This window comes from Marmota monax, unplaced genomic scaffold (assembly GCF_021218885.2).
Source record: "Marmota monax isolate L192 unplaced genomic scaffold, Marmota_monax_Labrador192_F-V1.1 WCK01_AAM20220418_F8-fsc00008, whole genome shotgun sequence".
Taxonomy (NCBI): domain Eukaryota; kingdom Metazoa; phylum Chordata; class Mammalia; order Rodentia; family Sciuridae; genus Marmota; species Marmota monax.
This window is the reverse complement of record NW_026694432.1, coordinates 26,465,564-26,483,938: the sequence shown is the minus strand read 5'-3', so window position 1 is coordinate 26,483,938 and position 18,375 is coordinate 26,465,564. Positions and strand designations below refer to the sequence as shown.

General features: G+C 45.6%; 1 protein-coding gene across 11 annotated transcripts in view; it reads right to left on the bottom strand.

Annotated features, from left to right (window-relative positions):
- The window catches only part of Ubr4 (ubiquitin protein ligase E3 component n-recognin 4), a 127,178-nt gene that overhangs the window by 9,396 nt on the left and 99,407 nt on the right, over positions 1-18,375 (bottom strand). For 9 of the 11 annotated variants that reach the window (XM_058571102.1, XM_058571110.1, XM_058571104.1 and 6 more), the window contains 14 exons: positions 17,064-17,185; positions 15,707-15,904; positions 14,745-14,825; positions 12,403-12,490; positions 11,748-11,875; positions 10,748-10,855; positions 10,138-10,257; positions 9,257-9,447; positions 8,647-8,820; positions 8,082-8,181; positions 4,381-4,599; positions 3,518-3,631; positions 2,082-2,224; positions 1,345-1,500 (listed from right to left, as the gene is read on the bottom strand). In XM_058571102.1, the coding sequence (XP_058427085.1) occupies positions 1,345-1,500; positions 2,082-2,224; positions 3,518-3,631; positions 4,381-4,599; positions 8,082-8,181; positions 8,647-8,820; positions 9,257-9,447; positions 10,138-10,257; positions 10,748-10,855; positions 11,748-11,875; positions 12,403-12,490; positions 14,745-14,825; positions 15,707-15,904; positions 17,064-17,185 (1,942 nt within the window). The remainder of the gene's footprint in view (positions 1-1,344; positions 1,501-2,081; positions 2,225-3,517; positions 3,632-4,380; positions 4,600-8,081; positions 8,182-8,646; positions 8,821-9,256; positions 9,448-10,137; positions 10,258-10,747; positions 10,856-11,747; positions 11,876-12,402; positions 12,491-14,744; positions 14,826-15,706; positions 15,905-17,063; positions 17,186-18,375) is intronic. The other 2 variants (XM_058571105.1, XM_046469108.2) reach the window with 1 other exon arrangement.

The following is an 18,375-nucleotide window of genomic DNA, read 5'->3' as shown; positions in this document are numbered from 1 at the left end:
GGGAGAGCTGGGGACAAGGGCAGGGCCAGCAGGAGACAAGACCACAGGGCATTTTCATTTCTGCTGTGACCAAGTGTGACATTCCCTAAGTGTGGACAGATGTCATAGCACATATTGTGGATACATGATATATTTTGGAGGAAACATGGAACTTACTCCATTCTGGCAAGATGATCTACCCACAGGAACTCTCTCTTCAACCTTCAAATTCATTTATTTAATTTTTTTAATAAGTCAATATATATTCCTGTCCTTCTGGGCCTTGTCTCTTATTATTGGGTGACTTTGAGTAAACTACTTAACCTCTCTGTACTGCCAGAAACAACATATGGCAAACCTATAAATATGATACCCTTTGTTACTTTCATCATTATTACTCTAAGAGCCTGGTTTATAGTAAATATCTTCTTGTTACTGAGCTTTAAAACAGGACTTGGTAAGGGGCCACTGTGCCATGAAGCCCCACTAAGACACGGATCTCAGAGAAGCTTAAGCTATTCCACTCTGGATTTTCAGATACAGGGAGGCCTTAAAAGGAGTCCAGTATCCTCCGTGCAACTAAGCTACTTTCTTTGTTATTATTATTGTTATTATTATTTCCTTTCCTTTTTTTATTGTTACTAGGGATTGACTGCAAGGCACTCTATCACTCAGCTACATTCCCAGCCATTTTTGAGACAGGGTCTCACTGAATTGCCTCAGCTGGCCTTGAATCTGTGATCCTCCTCCCAAGTAGCTGGGGTTACAAGCATACATCACAGGCCTGGTCACTTTTATTATTTAAACATCAGAGCCATATACAATTATAAGTGAATTCCAGAACATTCTGGCCTTAAGGACTAAGTCAGGAGTCTGAGTTTTATGTCATAAAATCAGCAGAAGGAGAATGACCAACCATAATTTTATTTTAAACAGTGTCTCAGAAACCAAAGGTTCTCCTTTTCCTCACCCTGTGGGTGGGGCTCAGCAGGCGAGGACTTCTGTCAATTCCTACTCCCAGTCCCCATTTGCCCTGCATAGCTCTCTAGTCAGCAAACAAAGAGCATCATGGATTCATGGATGCCCAACGAAGGGGATAGGAAATAGGGCTGGACTGACAGCTTATCTTCCCCATTTCCTGGAAATCCTCCTTTTTTGGAAGGGGAAGGGTATTGGGGATTGAACCCAGGGGCACTCCATCCCCAGCCCTTTTTAGATTTTTGAGACCAGGTCTCACTAAGTTGCTGAAGCTGGCCTTAAACTCATATTCCTCTTGTCTCAGCCTCCCATTGCTGATATCACAGGCATGCACCACTGTGCTTGGCAAATTCCATACTTTTACCATGGGAAATGCTTCATACTCACCTTGCCAAGCAAGTGGCAAAAGCCGATTCAGGGACATGGGGCCCCCAGACCGGGAGGAGCCCATTGCACTTAGTGTTGGCATTCTGCAGAGCAGCACTTTCCCACTCTTCCCGGCCTCGAGCCAACCTGGGTGGGGAGTAGAGCAGGGACAAATGACTACTGGAATTAAGCTGGCATCAGACACCTGGGCGGATGGGGGAAAGGGAGGCTTGCTGTTTAACAGTAAGTACATTAGGCCATGCTCTGACCTATAGGGAGAATGAACCATTTATAATCTCTGGACTTAAGGACCAAGTCTACAGACCTGAGTCTCATAGTAGAGAGAGGAGTGGAGTAACCCATCAAAATTTTAAACAGTTCCCCAGAAACTGAGGGTGCTCCTTTCTCTCACCCTGTGGTTGGGTGGGCCGTGGCAGGTCCAGACTTCTATAAACCATGGCAGAGGCTGGCTTCACTAACTTAGGTCAACAAACTACTTTTTACCAGCCTTGGGTCCCTACATCAAGAATGGCTTCTGGCCTATGGTTTAAGGTAGAACATGATTACTCCGCAGAGACTAAGGTGTAGATTTAGAACCTCGGGGTTGGCAGTCCCACTCCCTGCAACTCCAGGGCTTTAGGGAAGTGTGGCCCACTCCTCTGAAATAATGTAGGTCCAGAGCAGAAGCATACATGAGAGAAAAGGGAGGCTCTGGGAAGACCTGCTGAAGGAGCCACTCTGCAAAAGCCAGTGCCTACCTGACAGCAGCCAGGTGACAGTCGTAGTGCACAATGTTGAAGTGGGACACGGTGCTATAGCCCTGCTGTTTCCGGGGCTTGTTCTCCATCTCCTCCAAGGCTACCCGCTTAGTGAAGGTGTAAATGCCCAGGACCTTTGTGGGCTGCAAAGACAACAGATGATAAGAGAGGAGAGGTGAGGAGAAAACCCCACCTCAGGCTTAGGAAGGAGGTAGAACAGAGTGAGGAGAACTGAGTGTCCTCCTTCCCAGGCAATGCCCTAGGATTAGGCTGCTTTATGCAGGGAAGTACTCAGAAGAGCAGGTGCTCTGGTTGAAAATGGTTTATTCTCATCAAAAATCAAGCTGAGGTGTAATTCCTCAGAGCAGCATTGAGGGTGGTGGGATCTTTAAGAGGCAATCAGGTCAGGGATCCACCCTCACAAAGACCAGCAGTTCCCTGAGGGGTGTTGTGAGAGGGCCTGGTGCCTCTCTTGGACGCCCCGGCCCCCATATCCTTGCACTTTGCCCAAGAGATCTTACCAGAAACCGAGATTTCGGCACTATGCTCTTGGACTTCCAGAACTATAAGCTAAATGAATCTTTGTTCTTTACAGATTGATCTGGACATTTTGTTACATATAGTAGCAGAAATGTACCAAAACATTGGCACCTCAGCTGTGGGTTTGGCACCAAGCTAGGTACAGCCTAGGGAAAGGGGTATGAGAGTAGCCAACAGGAAGAGCTGAGCAGACAGGCAGAGGAGCAAGCCCATGCCATCCTTCTCTCCGGGCCTCATCCATTTGGAAATGCAGGATGTGCTGCTTTCTTGACAAGTCACCTGCTTTTCAGGAGTTGACAGGGAGTGCTGAGGAAGCTGCAGCACAGCAGGACCAACAGAGACACTTGCCCTTCCACACCCTGGGTGCTGAGAGTGGTTAGTTCATGCTGGGGAGGAAGGGGCCACCTTCTAGGCCTTCAGGGGAGAAATAGGTCACCTGCTGCTCTGCTCCTCAGGTTAATCTAGCTTGAATATGCCTGGAAAGTGGGGGCTCTGATCTTTTCCCCCATCATCCTGAATGAAAGCAGCACAGTGTGCTGTGAAGATCCCAGGTCTGGAGTCAGAGCAGCCCCAGCTGGAATTCTGGCTCCACCATGTGTCCTTTGTTTTCTTGACCATAAACTGGGGCTTTTTTACATTTGAGACAAGATTACCCAGTTTACACAGAGCTCTGAGCCTGAGGCCTCACATACAGAAGGAACCCAGTGGGTGCTATTTGTCATCAAGGATGGTGATGTTCAGTGTGCCTTCCTGCCTTTAAAAAAGGACAGCATACAGCCTTGACCCCAGGCTAAGAACAATAGGGTCTGCAGGAAAGGGACGCTGCCTGAAAATGAGGCCAGACCATGCCCTCAGAGCCCATGTCCCTGAGGCCAACTGTTGCCCAGCAGTGGTACCTGGAACTTGTATCCCTCTCTGCAGATGCAGCATGTGAGGCCGGGCTCCTCAATCAGCTCTTCCATCTGCTTCAGGAGCGCAGTCTTGGTCACCACCTGGCCTTTTTCGTTTGTCTGTAAGAGAACCCAGGTAGCATGTCAGAAGGGGATTCTCACATGCCCTTCCACCCTGATCTGGGGACGCTTAAACACTGTTAACATCAAGAGCAAAGTCCTTCAGACTCAGATTCTTTTGCTATTCTCCCCTCCCTACAGGAACCCTTGAGGCAGAGGAAAACTTCCAATGGGAACTCCAAGTGGTACTTCCATTTGCCACCAAAAAAAGCCCCCTTTCTTTGTTCCAGCAATGCCAGGTCTCAGCTGGGAAGAGCTGCTGCATTCTGACTGGCTCACCATTACAGTGTGATTGTTGAAACTGCTGACACTCAAGTTTGCAGGGACAAGGCTCTTCTAGGATTACTGCTTCCTCTAAGGTGGGATAGTGAAGCACAGAGCCCTTTGTGTCAAACAGATCCTGATCAAAACCCTGTCAACCAATTAGTTTTGTGCCTTGACCTACTGACTTCTCAATTTCTTCATGTGGAAAAATGAATATAATGCTATCAACTCATAGAATCACTTGAGGGTTTAAACAAAATCTTATAAGTAAGGTGTTCCAGCATTGTGCCTGGCACGCAGCACATCCTCAATACCCAATGGTATTTTTACTGTTTTTGTTAACTTTTGCTAAGTCAACCCTGAGCCCATCTATAAGCAGAACAGCAGTCACACCTCTGAGGTACCAGTATACTTAGTTCCTGCCTCCTCCTGTCCTGCCTTCACCTGCACCATTGTCAACCCAGGACTCGAGGAGGTGGCTTTACCGTCATGCCCAGGGTGCCCAGGGCCTTCTGCCTCATCGCCATGGCCATGCGCTTCTTCTCAGCCCGGGTCTCCCTGCGGGCTGCGTCAATCTTCTTGTTTACATCAGGGTGTTCCCGCAGCGCCTCCAGCAGGTTCTCTGCCAGAGTCCCAATGCCCTCGTCACTGGACACCTGCTCCAGTTTATGCAGGTTTGTGATGGAGTCGGTTCCAATCAGAACCTGCCAATAAGAGAGATAAGAGAGAGACCAGAGAGATACATGTATCCAACTCTTGAGACAAGCCTTCTTCCCAGGAGCATAAAGATCTGAAAAATCAACCAATACACACAATCTGTCACTTGCTCAACTGCAATGAGACCCTCTGATTCCTCACTGACACATGGAAGGAGGATGACTCTGCTACTGCCCTTCACTTGTTGCTACAATCTTTAGCTTCAGTGTTTCCAATTGTAAAACAGGGATAATGCCAGGGTGGAAGTGAAAATTAAAAATCAAATGGCCCATGTAAAAAAGCTATCACAATGAGAGTGAACAGGGCCAGCGGGGCCTCTTATCCTGACAAGAGAAGCAGCAGCCCGCCAGGCAGGGCAGGCACTGTGGTTCATGACACACTGCTCTTAGGTTCTTCATCCAGGAGCCCTCCGGGCCCTCTGAACCTAGGGCACAGCTTCCTCAACCCAGGGATACGAGAGGCACAACTAGTATATGTGTGAGCAGAGATAATAAAACACAAATAAAAAACAGATATCAACCCCCGTGCTTGAGAAGGTTGGAAGTCACAGTACCATGGCACTGGTCATCAGGCGCTGTGGAGGATGTCAGAACACCCAAGGCAGACGGTGCCTAGAAAAGGCCCCCAGGTGTGCTCATTGAGCATCACCACCACCCCATCACCAGTGAACTGATGGCAATGACTATATATCTGACAATAAGTTGAAAACAACAAAGCTAACTTGCAAAACTCAGCCCTCAACTCAGATCATTTGCTAGCTCATAAATCTACTCTCACTGCAGCTATGCTTTAAATCGCACCTCAGCAAAATTACGTTATCTCATGTCTTGTGCTTCTATAAGCTGAGCCCATATTTCAAATCCTATTGAACTTTTCCCACAGGTGCCCCAAACTTAACACCCTGGGTATCTACTGTGAGTGCACATGGATGTATATGTGTGTGAAGGAGTGTTTTAGGTGACAGGGAAACAAAAGACTCTGCTGTCAGTTCACATTTCAGCAAAGAGGATAGAACAAACATCTACAGTGTATGCTAAAGAATATTTCCCACACACTCTCAAACCTCCCGGGTCCACCACCTCCTTGCACCACACTGCCATTCACCTCGACACCCAATCCAGGGACTGAGCAGTGTTACTGATCCATCCGGCTTCTTCAATGTGCACAGTCTCTAAATCCATTATTCTACCTCCCAGGTCTCTGTTGAGTCTACTAACTAGTCCAAGCTGCCACTGCACTCCCCTTGATCATGACAGCAGCCTACTTCCAGTCTCACCTCCCTTCAGGGTCTTCTCTGTAATACGGCCAGGCACTGCCCACTAGAGAAAATGCACACTCCTCTCACTGGAGAATATTCTTGGACTCACTGTTAGCTCTTGCCATACCTCCTCTGCCCTACACAACTGCTTCCGTTTCTTATGATGCTTCAAGCTTTCTTTTGCCTCTGAGCCTTTCCAGGTATCACTCTCTCTTCCTAAAAATCCTCTTCCCTTTGTCCCCTTCCACACCACATCTATCTCACTGCATGGTCACTACTATTTTTCTGGTTCCATCTTCCATCAGGCACACTGAACATCTCGTTCAGCAACTTATTAGCTTAGTCCAGTACCAGACATGACAACTGCTCAATAAATCCTCTGAAAGAAAATTATGAATGCCAAGCATTTAACTAGATAAAGTTTTACTCTAAAGAAAAGAATTCAATTTAATAATGAAAGCAAGCCCAGGAAGCAGCTGATTGGAGACTATAGGGCTCAATCACAGCTGTTCCTTGACTTAGTCCTCTGCAAAATAGAGCTTCTTCATAGCAACGGAAAACAATGTATGGGAAGACCCTTACTGCAAAAAATCATCTCTACAAAAATAGCTAATTGTGACAATCTGTACTGAGTTGAACAAGAGTTTAGAACAATAAAGACTGGAGTAGAACACTTGGAAGAATCTTTAATAGAATTATCACATTTTTTGGAGCGAGTTATCAGAACAGAGCATCAAATAAGAAGTTGGAACCACATTCAATATAGAACCTTATAGACATTAAAAAAAATACAACCCTAAGGACTCTCAAAACTCAACATTAAAAAAAAAATTAAATAATCCACCTAAAAAATGGGCAAAAGACATAAAGTCATTTCACTGAAAAAGAGACACACATGAAGCACATGGAAAGGGGTACCTGTGCAGCAGCACAGCCACCAGGGAGACACAGCCAGCACAGCAGCAAGAGGTCACTGCACATCTGCAGGAGGCGGAAAATCAAAACACAGCCTCCAACTGCTAGTAATGATGCACAGAAACCAGACTACACACATGCTGCTGTAGGGATCTTTGATTTCTTGTAAACAAAACATGCAACTACTATTCAACTGAGTAACTGTACTCTTGGGTATTTTTCTTAGAAATTGAAAACTTAAATTTACCCAAAACCCTGCACCTGAATGTTCACAGCAGCTTCATAAGTAATAGTCCAAAACTGGAAACAACCAATTATCCTTTAGTGGGTGGACGATTAAACTGACTGGGCTATGTCTCTACCATAGAACACTGTGAAGCAATAAAAAGGAATACATGTATTGATACAGGCAACAGCCAGGTCAATCTCTAGAAAATCATGCTTAGTAAAAGAAGCCAATCCCAAAAGGTTACACACAGTATGATTCCATGCACATGACAACCCCTGAAATGACAAATTATAAAAATGAAACACAGATCAGCTCCAGTGTCTCCTGGCAGGGGCGTAGAGGGAAGTGGATGCAGCTACAAAAGGGCAACAAGAGGGACCCATGTGGTAATGAATTTGTCTTGTATCTTGACTATTAGGATTAACAGTGGCTGTGACACATGCTGTAGTTGTGCAAGATGCCTTCATTGGAAAAGATTGGGTACATACCATTTCCCTGTATTATTTAATGACTGCATATGAATCTATAGTTATATAAAATGAAGTTTGGAGGAAAAAAAAAAAAAAACCCCAGCCCTGGTTACCTGCTTTTGGGGGCCAGTTAGGATTTGTGAAGGGTTAACAGACACCTCAGCCCAGTGGGGAGAGATCAGGAACGGGCTGAGTAGAATGGATGGACCTCCCCTGGTAGAGTTTTCAGCTGCCTGAGGCACAGCAGAAAATGGTGGCAATGGTATTGTGAATGTCCCAGAAACTGTGGTCAGAAGTCATAACTGTTTTATAGTCTGGCCAAGTCATGACCCTCACAGTTCAAATGCTATACAGCTGATCCATGAGATAAGAAACATTACTTAAGACTAAGCAAAGGTGGAAATCACAAATATAATTACTTCCCTCTGCACAGAGAGAACTAGATGACTCCTAAAAGTCCCTTCTACTCTAGGAACTGAGTAGAATCACATCAGCGGTTCTTTGTTCAGTTGGTGATAGATATAAGAGAGTAAACGGCTCCCTCCTACCACACATCCTATCTACAGAACAAGGTCCACATGCACACTGGCCACTCACCTGGGTGGCAGGGTGCTGGATAGCCAGCCCTCGAAGAAGCCTCAAGATAAATGGCAAGGCTGGGCGAGATAAAAACTTTTTCCAAATGTCAGCATCCAAACTGCAAAACAGAAGAAATCGTATTAACAGGCCAGAGAAGCAAAGCACTTGGAAGTCAGTCGTTCATTCTGGCTTACTTACACTCCCAGGGCGTGCGTGTTCATTTTGAACTTGTGATCCTCTTGCCTCAGCTTTCTGAGTTACTAGGATTATAGACCTGCACTACTACACCTGGCTTTCCCACTACTGATTTAAACCAGACCCTCTAAGAATGTCACAAAGATTTGATAAGAACTACCCAGCTCAGCCTAGAAACTAGCGGAAGTGATGAGCCTGAATAGAAACAAAAAAGCTGCCATCTTTTCCTTAAGGACTCTGCAGTTGTTCAGTGGTCACCCTGATAGTTTCCAGAAGGGGAGGGAAGTCTCCCAGAAGAGCAATGGGCATGAAGCTCTGCACCAAGATGGTGACAGAGAAGACCAAGGACAGGGAGGGAAGCCCCAGTCCCTGGAGGAGGGCTTCTCACTTCTTGGCACTAGGGATGTGCTTCTTCATGTAGTCCAGAGCATTCTGGGTGATTCCCTTCTGGAGGATCAGATCTTTCAGCTGATGCCCATTGCTGTTGTTCTTGATGCCAGCTGCGATTTTGCAGAAGCAGTCCAAGAAGACTTTATCATCACCACTGTGGTCTTCATCGTACCTAGGAGCAGAGAGCAGAATATGAAGGTGTGAAGGTAAAACAAAAACCCCACCACGTCATTCTCTTGGTTAACAATCACCAATCACCTCTAGTCCAAACTCCATCATGATAAAAATCCTTGGACCTGACCATGCCACTCTCCCTCTTAGCTGCTATGTGTCAAAACTCACACCGTTTTTTTGTTTTTTTTTTTTTTGCATTTTCAAGCTTTTGTGTACACAGCTCCACCTTATCGTGCCCCTTTCCATCTCACAAACTACTTCACCCTGTCTGCTAGCCAGCTCTACTTTAACACAATATATTTCAATTGTTGCCTCCCCCACTAGACTGAGCTCCTTAAAAGCCAGAAGGGGGACATAAAAATCCAACAGAAATTCAGTGTTCCTTCCTTGGTCTCACAGAACTAGTTTAGGCTTTTGTGGGGACTCTCACATACTTATCAAAGTTGCAGTACGGTTTGAACCGCTCTACCAGGATCTGCATTTTCTCCACCTCTCCAAAGGAGAGATATGGGATGATGCGAAGCAGGCCCTGGAGAACACTAGGATTGGAGCGGACAAAGGTGCTGTTGATCTGGTCCAAGAGCATCACAAGTTGATCCTTGTCACCTGTGAGGAGGAGGTTGCCCTGCAAAAGAGAAGCGAGGGTGAAGTCAGGACTGTGTAGTCAACAGCTGACCCCATAAAGTCATCCATTCCCATCAGACACAGAAGAACTGGTTTTTAACACTTCCTGGGCAATTATAAACAGCAGGAGTTTCACTTGATAAATTACTTTCTAAGTTTCTGTGATGGTCTCTCAACAATCTCAGGTGGTCAAAATGAACTAGGACAATCTCCCCTCCTCCCAGAGAATCCAGAGGGCCGAACATCCATCTGGGCATATTTCTGGCCAAATCACTGGTACCAATAAGAATGGAGAGAGTTGTAGGTGGAGACAATGGAGAGAAACTGAACTGTGTTCTAGGCCTGAATCTACCAGTGATCAACTATAAGGCATCGAACAGCTCATTTCATTTCTCTGGGCTTAAGGTATTCTCAATTGACAAAGGTCCCTGACTATCAGCTAAGACATGCCCCGATTCCATCAAGGAGCACTGTTTTAGTGAAAGAACATCCTTAGCAGCTATGTTTCTTCTGAATTCAAAGATTTCAGGCTCTAAGATAATGATGTCCCCATAGTTAAATCTTGCCATTCCTGTGACTTGAGAGCGTCATTCTGGGTTCAATTTGGCTGGACACAGACATGCCTACTGCTGGTAATGAGACAGGGCAGGTTCCCAGTGTCTGTCAGGGAGGGAGTGGGCCCTATACTTACCTTATCCTCACTCAAGGGCTCAGCATTGGACTCATCTAGAATGATCTCCATGATGCTAAGCACCTGCTCGGCCACAGCTGCACCCCCACTGTCCTTGCTCTCCTGCTCAGCTACCAGGGCCTGTAGAAGAAGAGACCCAGACACTCTCAGGATACAACCATTGTTGATGACATCTGATGCCCTACATGGCCTTAATTCCCAGAAACTGTGTGAATACTCACAACGTGTCTGTTCTGAAAAGGAGACAAGCATGTGGGATTTTGACAACAATGAAAATGTGCGGGTCTCTTTCTTGGGTGCCCAGAGGAGAAGGGTACTACTTTTCTATTGGTGTGGCTTATGGACTATTTCAAGGACTGCCTTCCTCTCATCTGAATTCAGAAAAGGTTCAAGGAAGCTCTGGGGTGCCATAGCAAGAGCACAGGCAAAAGTTAGCAGGAGAAAGGGGGCACTGGAAGGACCCACATTTCTCTACCAGTCAGTCAGAGAGATGGAGGCCTTGAAGAGGCTGCAAGTCCATTTCACCTTGCCCAGAACTGAAGATGCCCCCCAGCCTCGACCTAGGGCTACTAATGCTCCCTCTTCATCATCTGAAGCCTCAACTTCTTACCAAGTTTAGAGTTCCCAGCATGACATTCAAAGTGTTCATTTCCAGCTTGACTAACTGTTGCCGATTGACTTTCACCTTCACACAGTAACTGAACAATTTCAGCAGCACCTGACAAGAGAAGCATATCAAAGCCCATGAGAGTGTCCACAAGGGTAAGATATGGGGACCAGCAGGAACGTATGTCTCAGAGGGTTATGTGTAATCAGTAGGTACTCCTTCTGAAATGCAGGGGGGCAGCAGGGGAAGTGAACACAAAGGAGACATGGTAAGGTGGCGGGGCTCTTAATAGGTTGGCATTTAAAACAGCAATGTTCTCCAGAGGCCACACCCAGAAGCTAGGCTTATTTCTATCATCCCTGAATGATGGCAGTGACACAGGTTCCTAATGGGATGAGTACTGATACTCTGTCTTGGGGAAATTCTGACACTAAGAGCCTGAACCAATGGTAAACAGAATGATGCCAAAGTTCCTAGAGACTATGGGAGCTCAAGCACCAGGCAGGTCATTTAAAACAGACATGATAATATTTAGCCCTGTATATTCTAGGGATAAAAATAGTAGTGAAATATTTGTGGTGCCTCTGGAATCCTGTAATTCTGACTAATAAAATAGCCAGAAAAACCTCCAAACAAGACCCTACAATGTGAGAAATTAGTTACATTACAAGATCCACTTAAAAAGCAATAAAAAAAAAAATTATTAATGATGATTGACATAGTGCAGTTACTTGGAGGAAAATAATGAGATTATTGGTTCCATAGATGACTAAAGAAGTACTAGAGGCTGCCATGACACTGGGTTTTGGGGGAGCAGGCCGGGAAAGAGGAGTAGGGGGTCAATGATTCAGAGTGTGCAGGGAACTATCAGGTTCTTCGCTGGTCCATGGTACCATGCTGCCCTCTAGGGTTAAGTGGCACAAATGGCCATAGCTTTGTGTTGCAGAGGCCTCTCCTTCCCAGTGCAGAAAGGCTGATCCCAGCCCTGCTGCCCACAACTTACTGTTAGAAGGTGGCGGCCCTGCTTGAAATCTTTGATCCCAGCCAATCTGTTAAGCATGCATTCTAGGCCCCCACACTGGGCCATTACACCAGCCATCTTGTACACTTCTTCTTCATCTTCTTCTTCATCTGGAAGAAAAGGAAAGCCACGAAGAATGGAGATAGATGAAGATGGGAATAAATCAGAATCCCCAGAATGCAACAGCCCTCTCCTGGGCTGAGAGCAGAAGGCCCTTTTCCCTATCTCCAATAAAGACAGCCACAAAAAAGGGTCAATATTGGATACTAGACTACACAACGTCATTCCAAAAAGAGCTTTTCTTAAGGTTCAAGTAAATTAAAATCACTTATTCAAACAGGAAACTACAACAATCACTATCACCAATGGGAGAACAAAACAAAACCAGAACAAAAATAAAACTGAACTCAAATTTATTGCTAACTGCATTTTCGCCCTAAAAGCTTGATCACTCTCAGTCTTCAGATGTGTTGAAATCAGGCCCTGATGTCTATATTTTCCTCCATAGAGAGGTAAATCCACAGCTCTGATGCAGAGTATAAAGAGTATTTGTTGAGAATACCCAAGTTCCTGGACAGGACCATGTGGTCTGAAACCCCAAGTCCATGTGCAGCACTGCAGGTGGAAGGGACGTTACCTGTGGTGGAGTCCAAGGACTCAATGAACTCCTCAGTAGCATCGCCCAGCAGCCCCCGCATTCGATAAACAATTCTCATGGGCTCTCCCTGAGCAGAGAAAGTTGGAGAAAAGCACTTATAATTAGCCCAGAAAAATGCAAAGGATCCAGCATCTGTTAGGCTTAACGCCCAGCAACATGAAGCACCTCTGCTTTTCTACAAGGCCTGAGCCCCGTCTCAAAACGCACTGCAATTCCTTAGGAGAAAGGAGGCGGCCCAGTGTCCACTGCAGGGTAAGCATCACATAGACTTTATGCGTAATCTCATTCACACCTTTTTATTAAGGGCTAAGTAGGTCCTATGCTAATGAAGCACTTTACATTATCCTTTTGTACCAGGCTCAACAGCTTGTTCAGTTATCCAGCCGTAAGCCCCATTCTAAATCTAAGCCTATGCCTTGCTCAGGAAAAACTCCAACTCCTGGGACTACTACCCAAAGAATCACGTCAAGCAAGTTCATTTACATCAAAGAACTTCAATGCAGGTCTCAGGCACCAAGGGAAAAATGAGAACCCATCAGTCTCTACCTGGGAGAGTGTGAAATCTCCATGTCATCACACAAGGAGAAGATTTGACCAGACTGCTCCACGATAACACCCACAGACTGACTAGAATGGTTGGGAATAAGCCCCCGTGGGAATCCATGTGGTGCCAGGCACTGGGCTGGGCTCCCCAGCACAGGTGCACTTGGTTTGGAGGTGAGAAGCAGGAGCTCAACAACATACTCTAGGACTGAGTGACAAGTGGGCACCACCCCAATGCCATCTGCCTGCTTCCAACTCTATGCACAGCTTCAAGACAAGAGCCCCTGTCAGAAAGGCCAGTTCTTTAAGGGCCTCCAGCTAGGGAAGCCCAGTGAGGACTCCTCAGAGAAAACCACCACAGAAAATAGAGCACAGGAAAGTAACTAAAGAGATGGGCTATTTATCAGGCAGACAGAGGGTAGAGAAGGGACAGGAAGTTGAAGACCCAGATAAAAAAAACTATCATGAACTCTGGAATTTTCCAGAACCCCTCAGTGAAGTAAGCACACCATCATGAAGAATGAATGATTTTCAACTTAAATATGACTTCATGGTTCAGAGGGGAGATGCTCACACGCATTCTTTGGTGTACCACCACCACTTACAAGAGTGCCCACGGGTACTTTATCTTTACTTTTTTTTTTTTTTAAACATGCATTGGAGATTAAGCCTGTATTGTTCTATTTGGATGCTAATAAGTCACTGGCAAGGTACAATGGCTGGGACAGTCTTCTGTCTGTCACTCTGTCAACAATGCTACATTTACCTAACTGGCAACAGAAACAGGGACCAGGATTCCTGGCATAGTGGGAGGACAGAAAGGAGAGGGGCAAAAATGTACAGTGTATCGCCAATTTATTTTCCTACAGAAATATTTGGGACTAAGTATTTTAAAAAGTTTGCTGTGCCAGGCATGATAGTGCATGCCTACAATCTCAGCTACTTGAAAGGAAGGCTGAGGCAGGAGGATGGCAAGTTCTAGGCCAGACTAGATAACTTAGTGACACCCTGTCTCAAAATAAAAGGGGCAGGGATGTGGCTCAGTGGTAGAGCACAAAACAAAGATGTTTGCTATGCTTCACTAGTACACTACTTTGCTGTAACTAAGTTAAACATTTGATGTTTACTGAAAAGCCCAGCAGAGACAAAAGAAGAAAAGGAATAGAAACAGAAAAATGAAGAAGGAAGGGACACAGAAAGAGAGGAAAGGAAGGAAAACAGAGAGAAAGAAACACAAAAGAGGGAAAGGGGAAGTAAAATGTCTGACTTTCCTAAGAGGACAAAAAGCATCAAGGTGACCAAAATGACCACAGTACTGTATTTCCTTCATTTCCCTTTCCCCTCCTTGAGAACAACTGCCTATCTGAGTTTCAGTTCCCCAAGGAATAAAACAGGAACAATGCTTCCTGACCCAGCTTTCATAGGGGGTGTGCCTGTGAAAGCTGAATTCTTAAGAGGATACAAAGTTCAAGATAGCCAGCATTCCCCATCACAGCATGGGCTCAGAAAAAACACCACCTGGCCTCAAATCTTTGGGATTCGAGACCTTGCAAGGCAGAAAATGCTCGTGCCTTCTTGAAGCTCTTTGATCCTCATTAGTCAGATGTTTCCAAAAGCAGACAAGGTAACTGGTTGATTCCCCATAAAAGAGAGAAAACAAAATGCCAAAGGGTTCTTCCGAGATGGGTAAGTGGTGACATGTGATGGCTCTTCCTGGTCCAAGTCTGTTGAGTCAGAGAAGGACACCCATACCTCCAAGCAAGACAATAAGCACATACCTCATTTGTGGTACACCAGACCTTTTTGTAAACCTCAGCCACAGGAAGGTCCAAACTAATGATCTTATTGTTCACTAGAAGCTGAAGGGAAAAGATGAGGCCGTTATTCCAAATTAATTGTAAGGCAAGTAAGTCTCAAGATCAAAGAACACTTCATGGCAGTGGTTCATAATCTATAATTTCCGTGTGTCATGGATCTTTCCATCAAACACCTGCTCAGGGACAAACACCCTAACCCAACCATGGACTCCAGTTTAGAAACCCTGCTGAGGACCTTCTATTTTGAGCCCACTTTAGTACCAGAAAAGGCAATTTTTCATTTTATTCAATGTGTCCTACACAATGTGTGTGGTTTTTTTTTTGGTACTGGGGATTGAACTCAGGAACACTTGGCCACTGAGCCACATCCCTAGCCCTATTTTGTATTTTTATTTAGAGACAGGGTCTCACTGAGTTGCTTAGAGCCTCGCTGTTGCTGAGGCTGGCTTGAATTTGCTATCCTCCCATTTCAGCTTCCCGAGCCACTGGGATTATAGGAATGTGTCACCATGCCTGGCCATGATGTACATTTAACACCACACGCCAGAGGTTGTCTTCCAGAAAGTATCAGACACAGGGCTACAAACTTAAATAGGCACTAAAATGCCAGGATTCTGGGAGCACCATTAACTTGGAATCTCTCAGAAATCTCTGCCAGAAGCAAACAATGATAATGAAACATATCACCACTATAACCAACATCCATTAACCACTTGCTTATTCCATGCCTTGGGCAGAGCCATTCATAGGTAATTAATGGTAAAACCCAGCGAGGCAGAGAGTGGGAATCATTAACCGTACTTTATAGATGAGGAGGCCGAAGTCAGCTCTCCTCCCAGGGCTAATCAGCTACTTAGAACAATCAGCTGGATTTGATCCCAGCCCACACTCCTAGTCTCCGGCAGACTATCTTCCCTGATTACCTCCATTCCACTGTCATCCTCCAGGAGAGCCACCAGGTCACAGTCCTGGCAAATCTTGTTCTTTATATCCCTCATAAGTGGCCCAATGCCTGGCTCATTGCTGCTATACGGGTTCCCAGGCATCCTGCCCTGTAAAAAGTCTTCTTGTTGGGGATCCTTCTCCAGAGTCACAAAGAACTCAGTGACTTCATTCTCCTCCTAGAGGAGACAGAGAAGGATGTATCAGAAGGGACAGAGGAAGGAGAGATTTATACCATGCTACCTTGTTCTATGGACCCTCCAAGGGAACACGCCAAATGCATCCAGCCTTTAAACATGAGAGACATAAAGGACAGAAAACTCAGAGGTCATTCTAAATGGCCACATACAATCCAAATAGCCTTAAATATCAAATATCTCCTCTGATACTCAGGTAGACGAGGAGAGGAAGCCTAACACTAAAGCAGAGAGGAAGTGACATGCTCATCTCATGCAAGGCTAGGCAAGACCAGTGACTGCGTCACTGATGACCCTGAAGTTGTGGAGAGGACCTCTCTATGTGACACAACACTATATGACACTGTAAACCCAGCCCCAATGCCCTCTTATTGCTGTCTGAGGAGGCTCATGTCTTCCTCAATAGCAGGAAGGGGGCTTGGGTTCACACTGGGCTTCCATGTAGCTCAAGCCAGAGAGAAAAGACACATGTGTTGCATGTCCACAGAATAAGGGGCTGTAGGGAGGGAGGGAAGGAAGGAAGGAAGGAAGGAAGGGAGGGAGGAAGGGAGGGAGGGAGGGAAGGAAGGGAGGGAGGGAGGGAGGGAAGGAAGGAAGGGAGGGAGGGAGGGAGGGAGGGAGGGAAGGGAGGGAGGGAGGAAGGAGGGAGGGAGGGAGGGAAGGAAGGGAGGGAGGGAGGGAGGGAGGGAGGGAGGGAGGGAAGGAAGGAAGGAAGGGAGGGAGGGAGGGAGGGAGGGAGGGAGGGAGGGAGGGAAGGAAGGGAGGAAGGAGGGAGGGAGGGAGGGAGGGAGGAAGGAGGGAGGGAGGGAGGGAGGGAAGGAGGAAGGATGCCTTTATACTCACTCAAAACTGCTTCTTCAAATAGCATGGTGGATTGATAAGCAATGGGATTTTTGGTAATTAAAAAATAAAGACTAATCTTGACCTAGAATCTAGGAAGTAAGACCAAGGAAGACCATTGCTTTGCTATCATTAAGAACATGAGGTTGCTTCTGCTCTTGTGTCAGGGGATCTTCCTACAATTTTGACTGAAGGTCCATAGGTGGCAACATTCCCCAAGACTCTCATGAATCCCCAAGAGGCTTCAGCACCATGGCTTGTGCTGACAGCTAAGGGCCACAGGGAGCACCACGCTGCTTACGGGATAAATGATGCTGCAGAGCCTCTCAAAGATGAAGACAGGAGTCCGGTAGTCATCCAGATTGTAGCGCTTGGCTGTCTCAATGCACACAGCCATAAAGGCCTTGGTTTCTGATTCTGTACCTGCCAAAATCAAAGTGGCCAAGTTAATTAGGAAAAAGCTTCACCCACATGAACTGAGACAAGGCTTTCTTTTTTTTTTTTTTTTTTTGAGACAAGGCTTTCAACAAAGTACCATCACTTACATCCTTTCTGCCTGCTAAGTCTTTAAGTATTCTACCTGACAACACCAATAGTTCAACTGGAAATCTGATGCTGACTTGTTTTAAACTCAGACACATTTGATTAGACATCCTGAATACCCAAATCAATATTGTGCCTCATGGCTGGTTCTGTATATGTGCTGCTTTTTCTGAGGGTAGGACCTCCTTATGGAGAGAACTATGCCTTACTCAACTTAGCAACCCCTTGCCAAAAACAGATCTCAGGACAAGGTCAAATAATAATCCTGACTGTATTCCAGTCAAATCAAAGGACAGTTCCAATTTTAAGCTTCTTTATAAAAGATTAGGTAGACTGACCTCATAAGCCAAACAGAACTTTAAGTCACATGATGGGGAGAAATATGGTGTTTAAATGGGTGGCACTGTAAGGTCACCAGCCAGCTTAGCATGGCATGATGAAAGTGGCATCAAAAGGACTTCCATTTTCGGGGCTGGGGTTGTGGCTCAGTGGTAGAGCGCTTGCCTAGCACATGTGAAGCTCTGGGTTCGATCCTCAGCACCACATAAAAATATATAATGATATTGTGTTCAACTACAACTAAAAAAAATATTTTCTTTTTAAAAAGGATTTCCATTTTGGATAATACAGCAAGAGAGGTTCCTTGACTTACTCCCTACTTCCCACTGCTAAAAGCAATTTTTAAAAGTTAAATGAATATGTATCAGTGAACTACTATACTAACAAGAAGAATCAAAAGCCAAAATCCTTGAGAAATCAGGAAACCAGGAAGATGAGCAAAATACCAAAGTGGTTTTGGCCTTGAGCTTTGATTTCCACAATCTACCCAGATTTGCAAGCTACATACAGAGCCCTGGACCTGCCGGCACAGGAGTGCAGCAGGAACCACCTCACAACCACCACCCACATAAATCTGTCGTCCCAAAAGAGCTATACTCTTGACATATGGGTCAACTGGAAATAACTTTCTCATTCTTGCATCATCAAAATAATAGACACTAAATTGTCTTTCCTTAAATTATGGCATTATTTGAGTAGGGGTGCAAATCTCCACTGAGAACTATAACCAA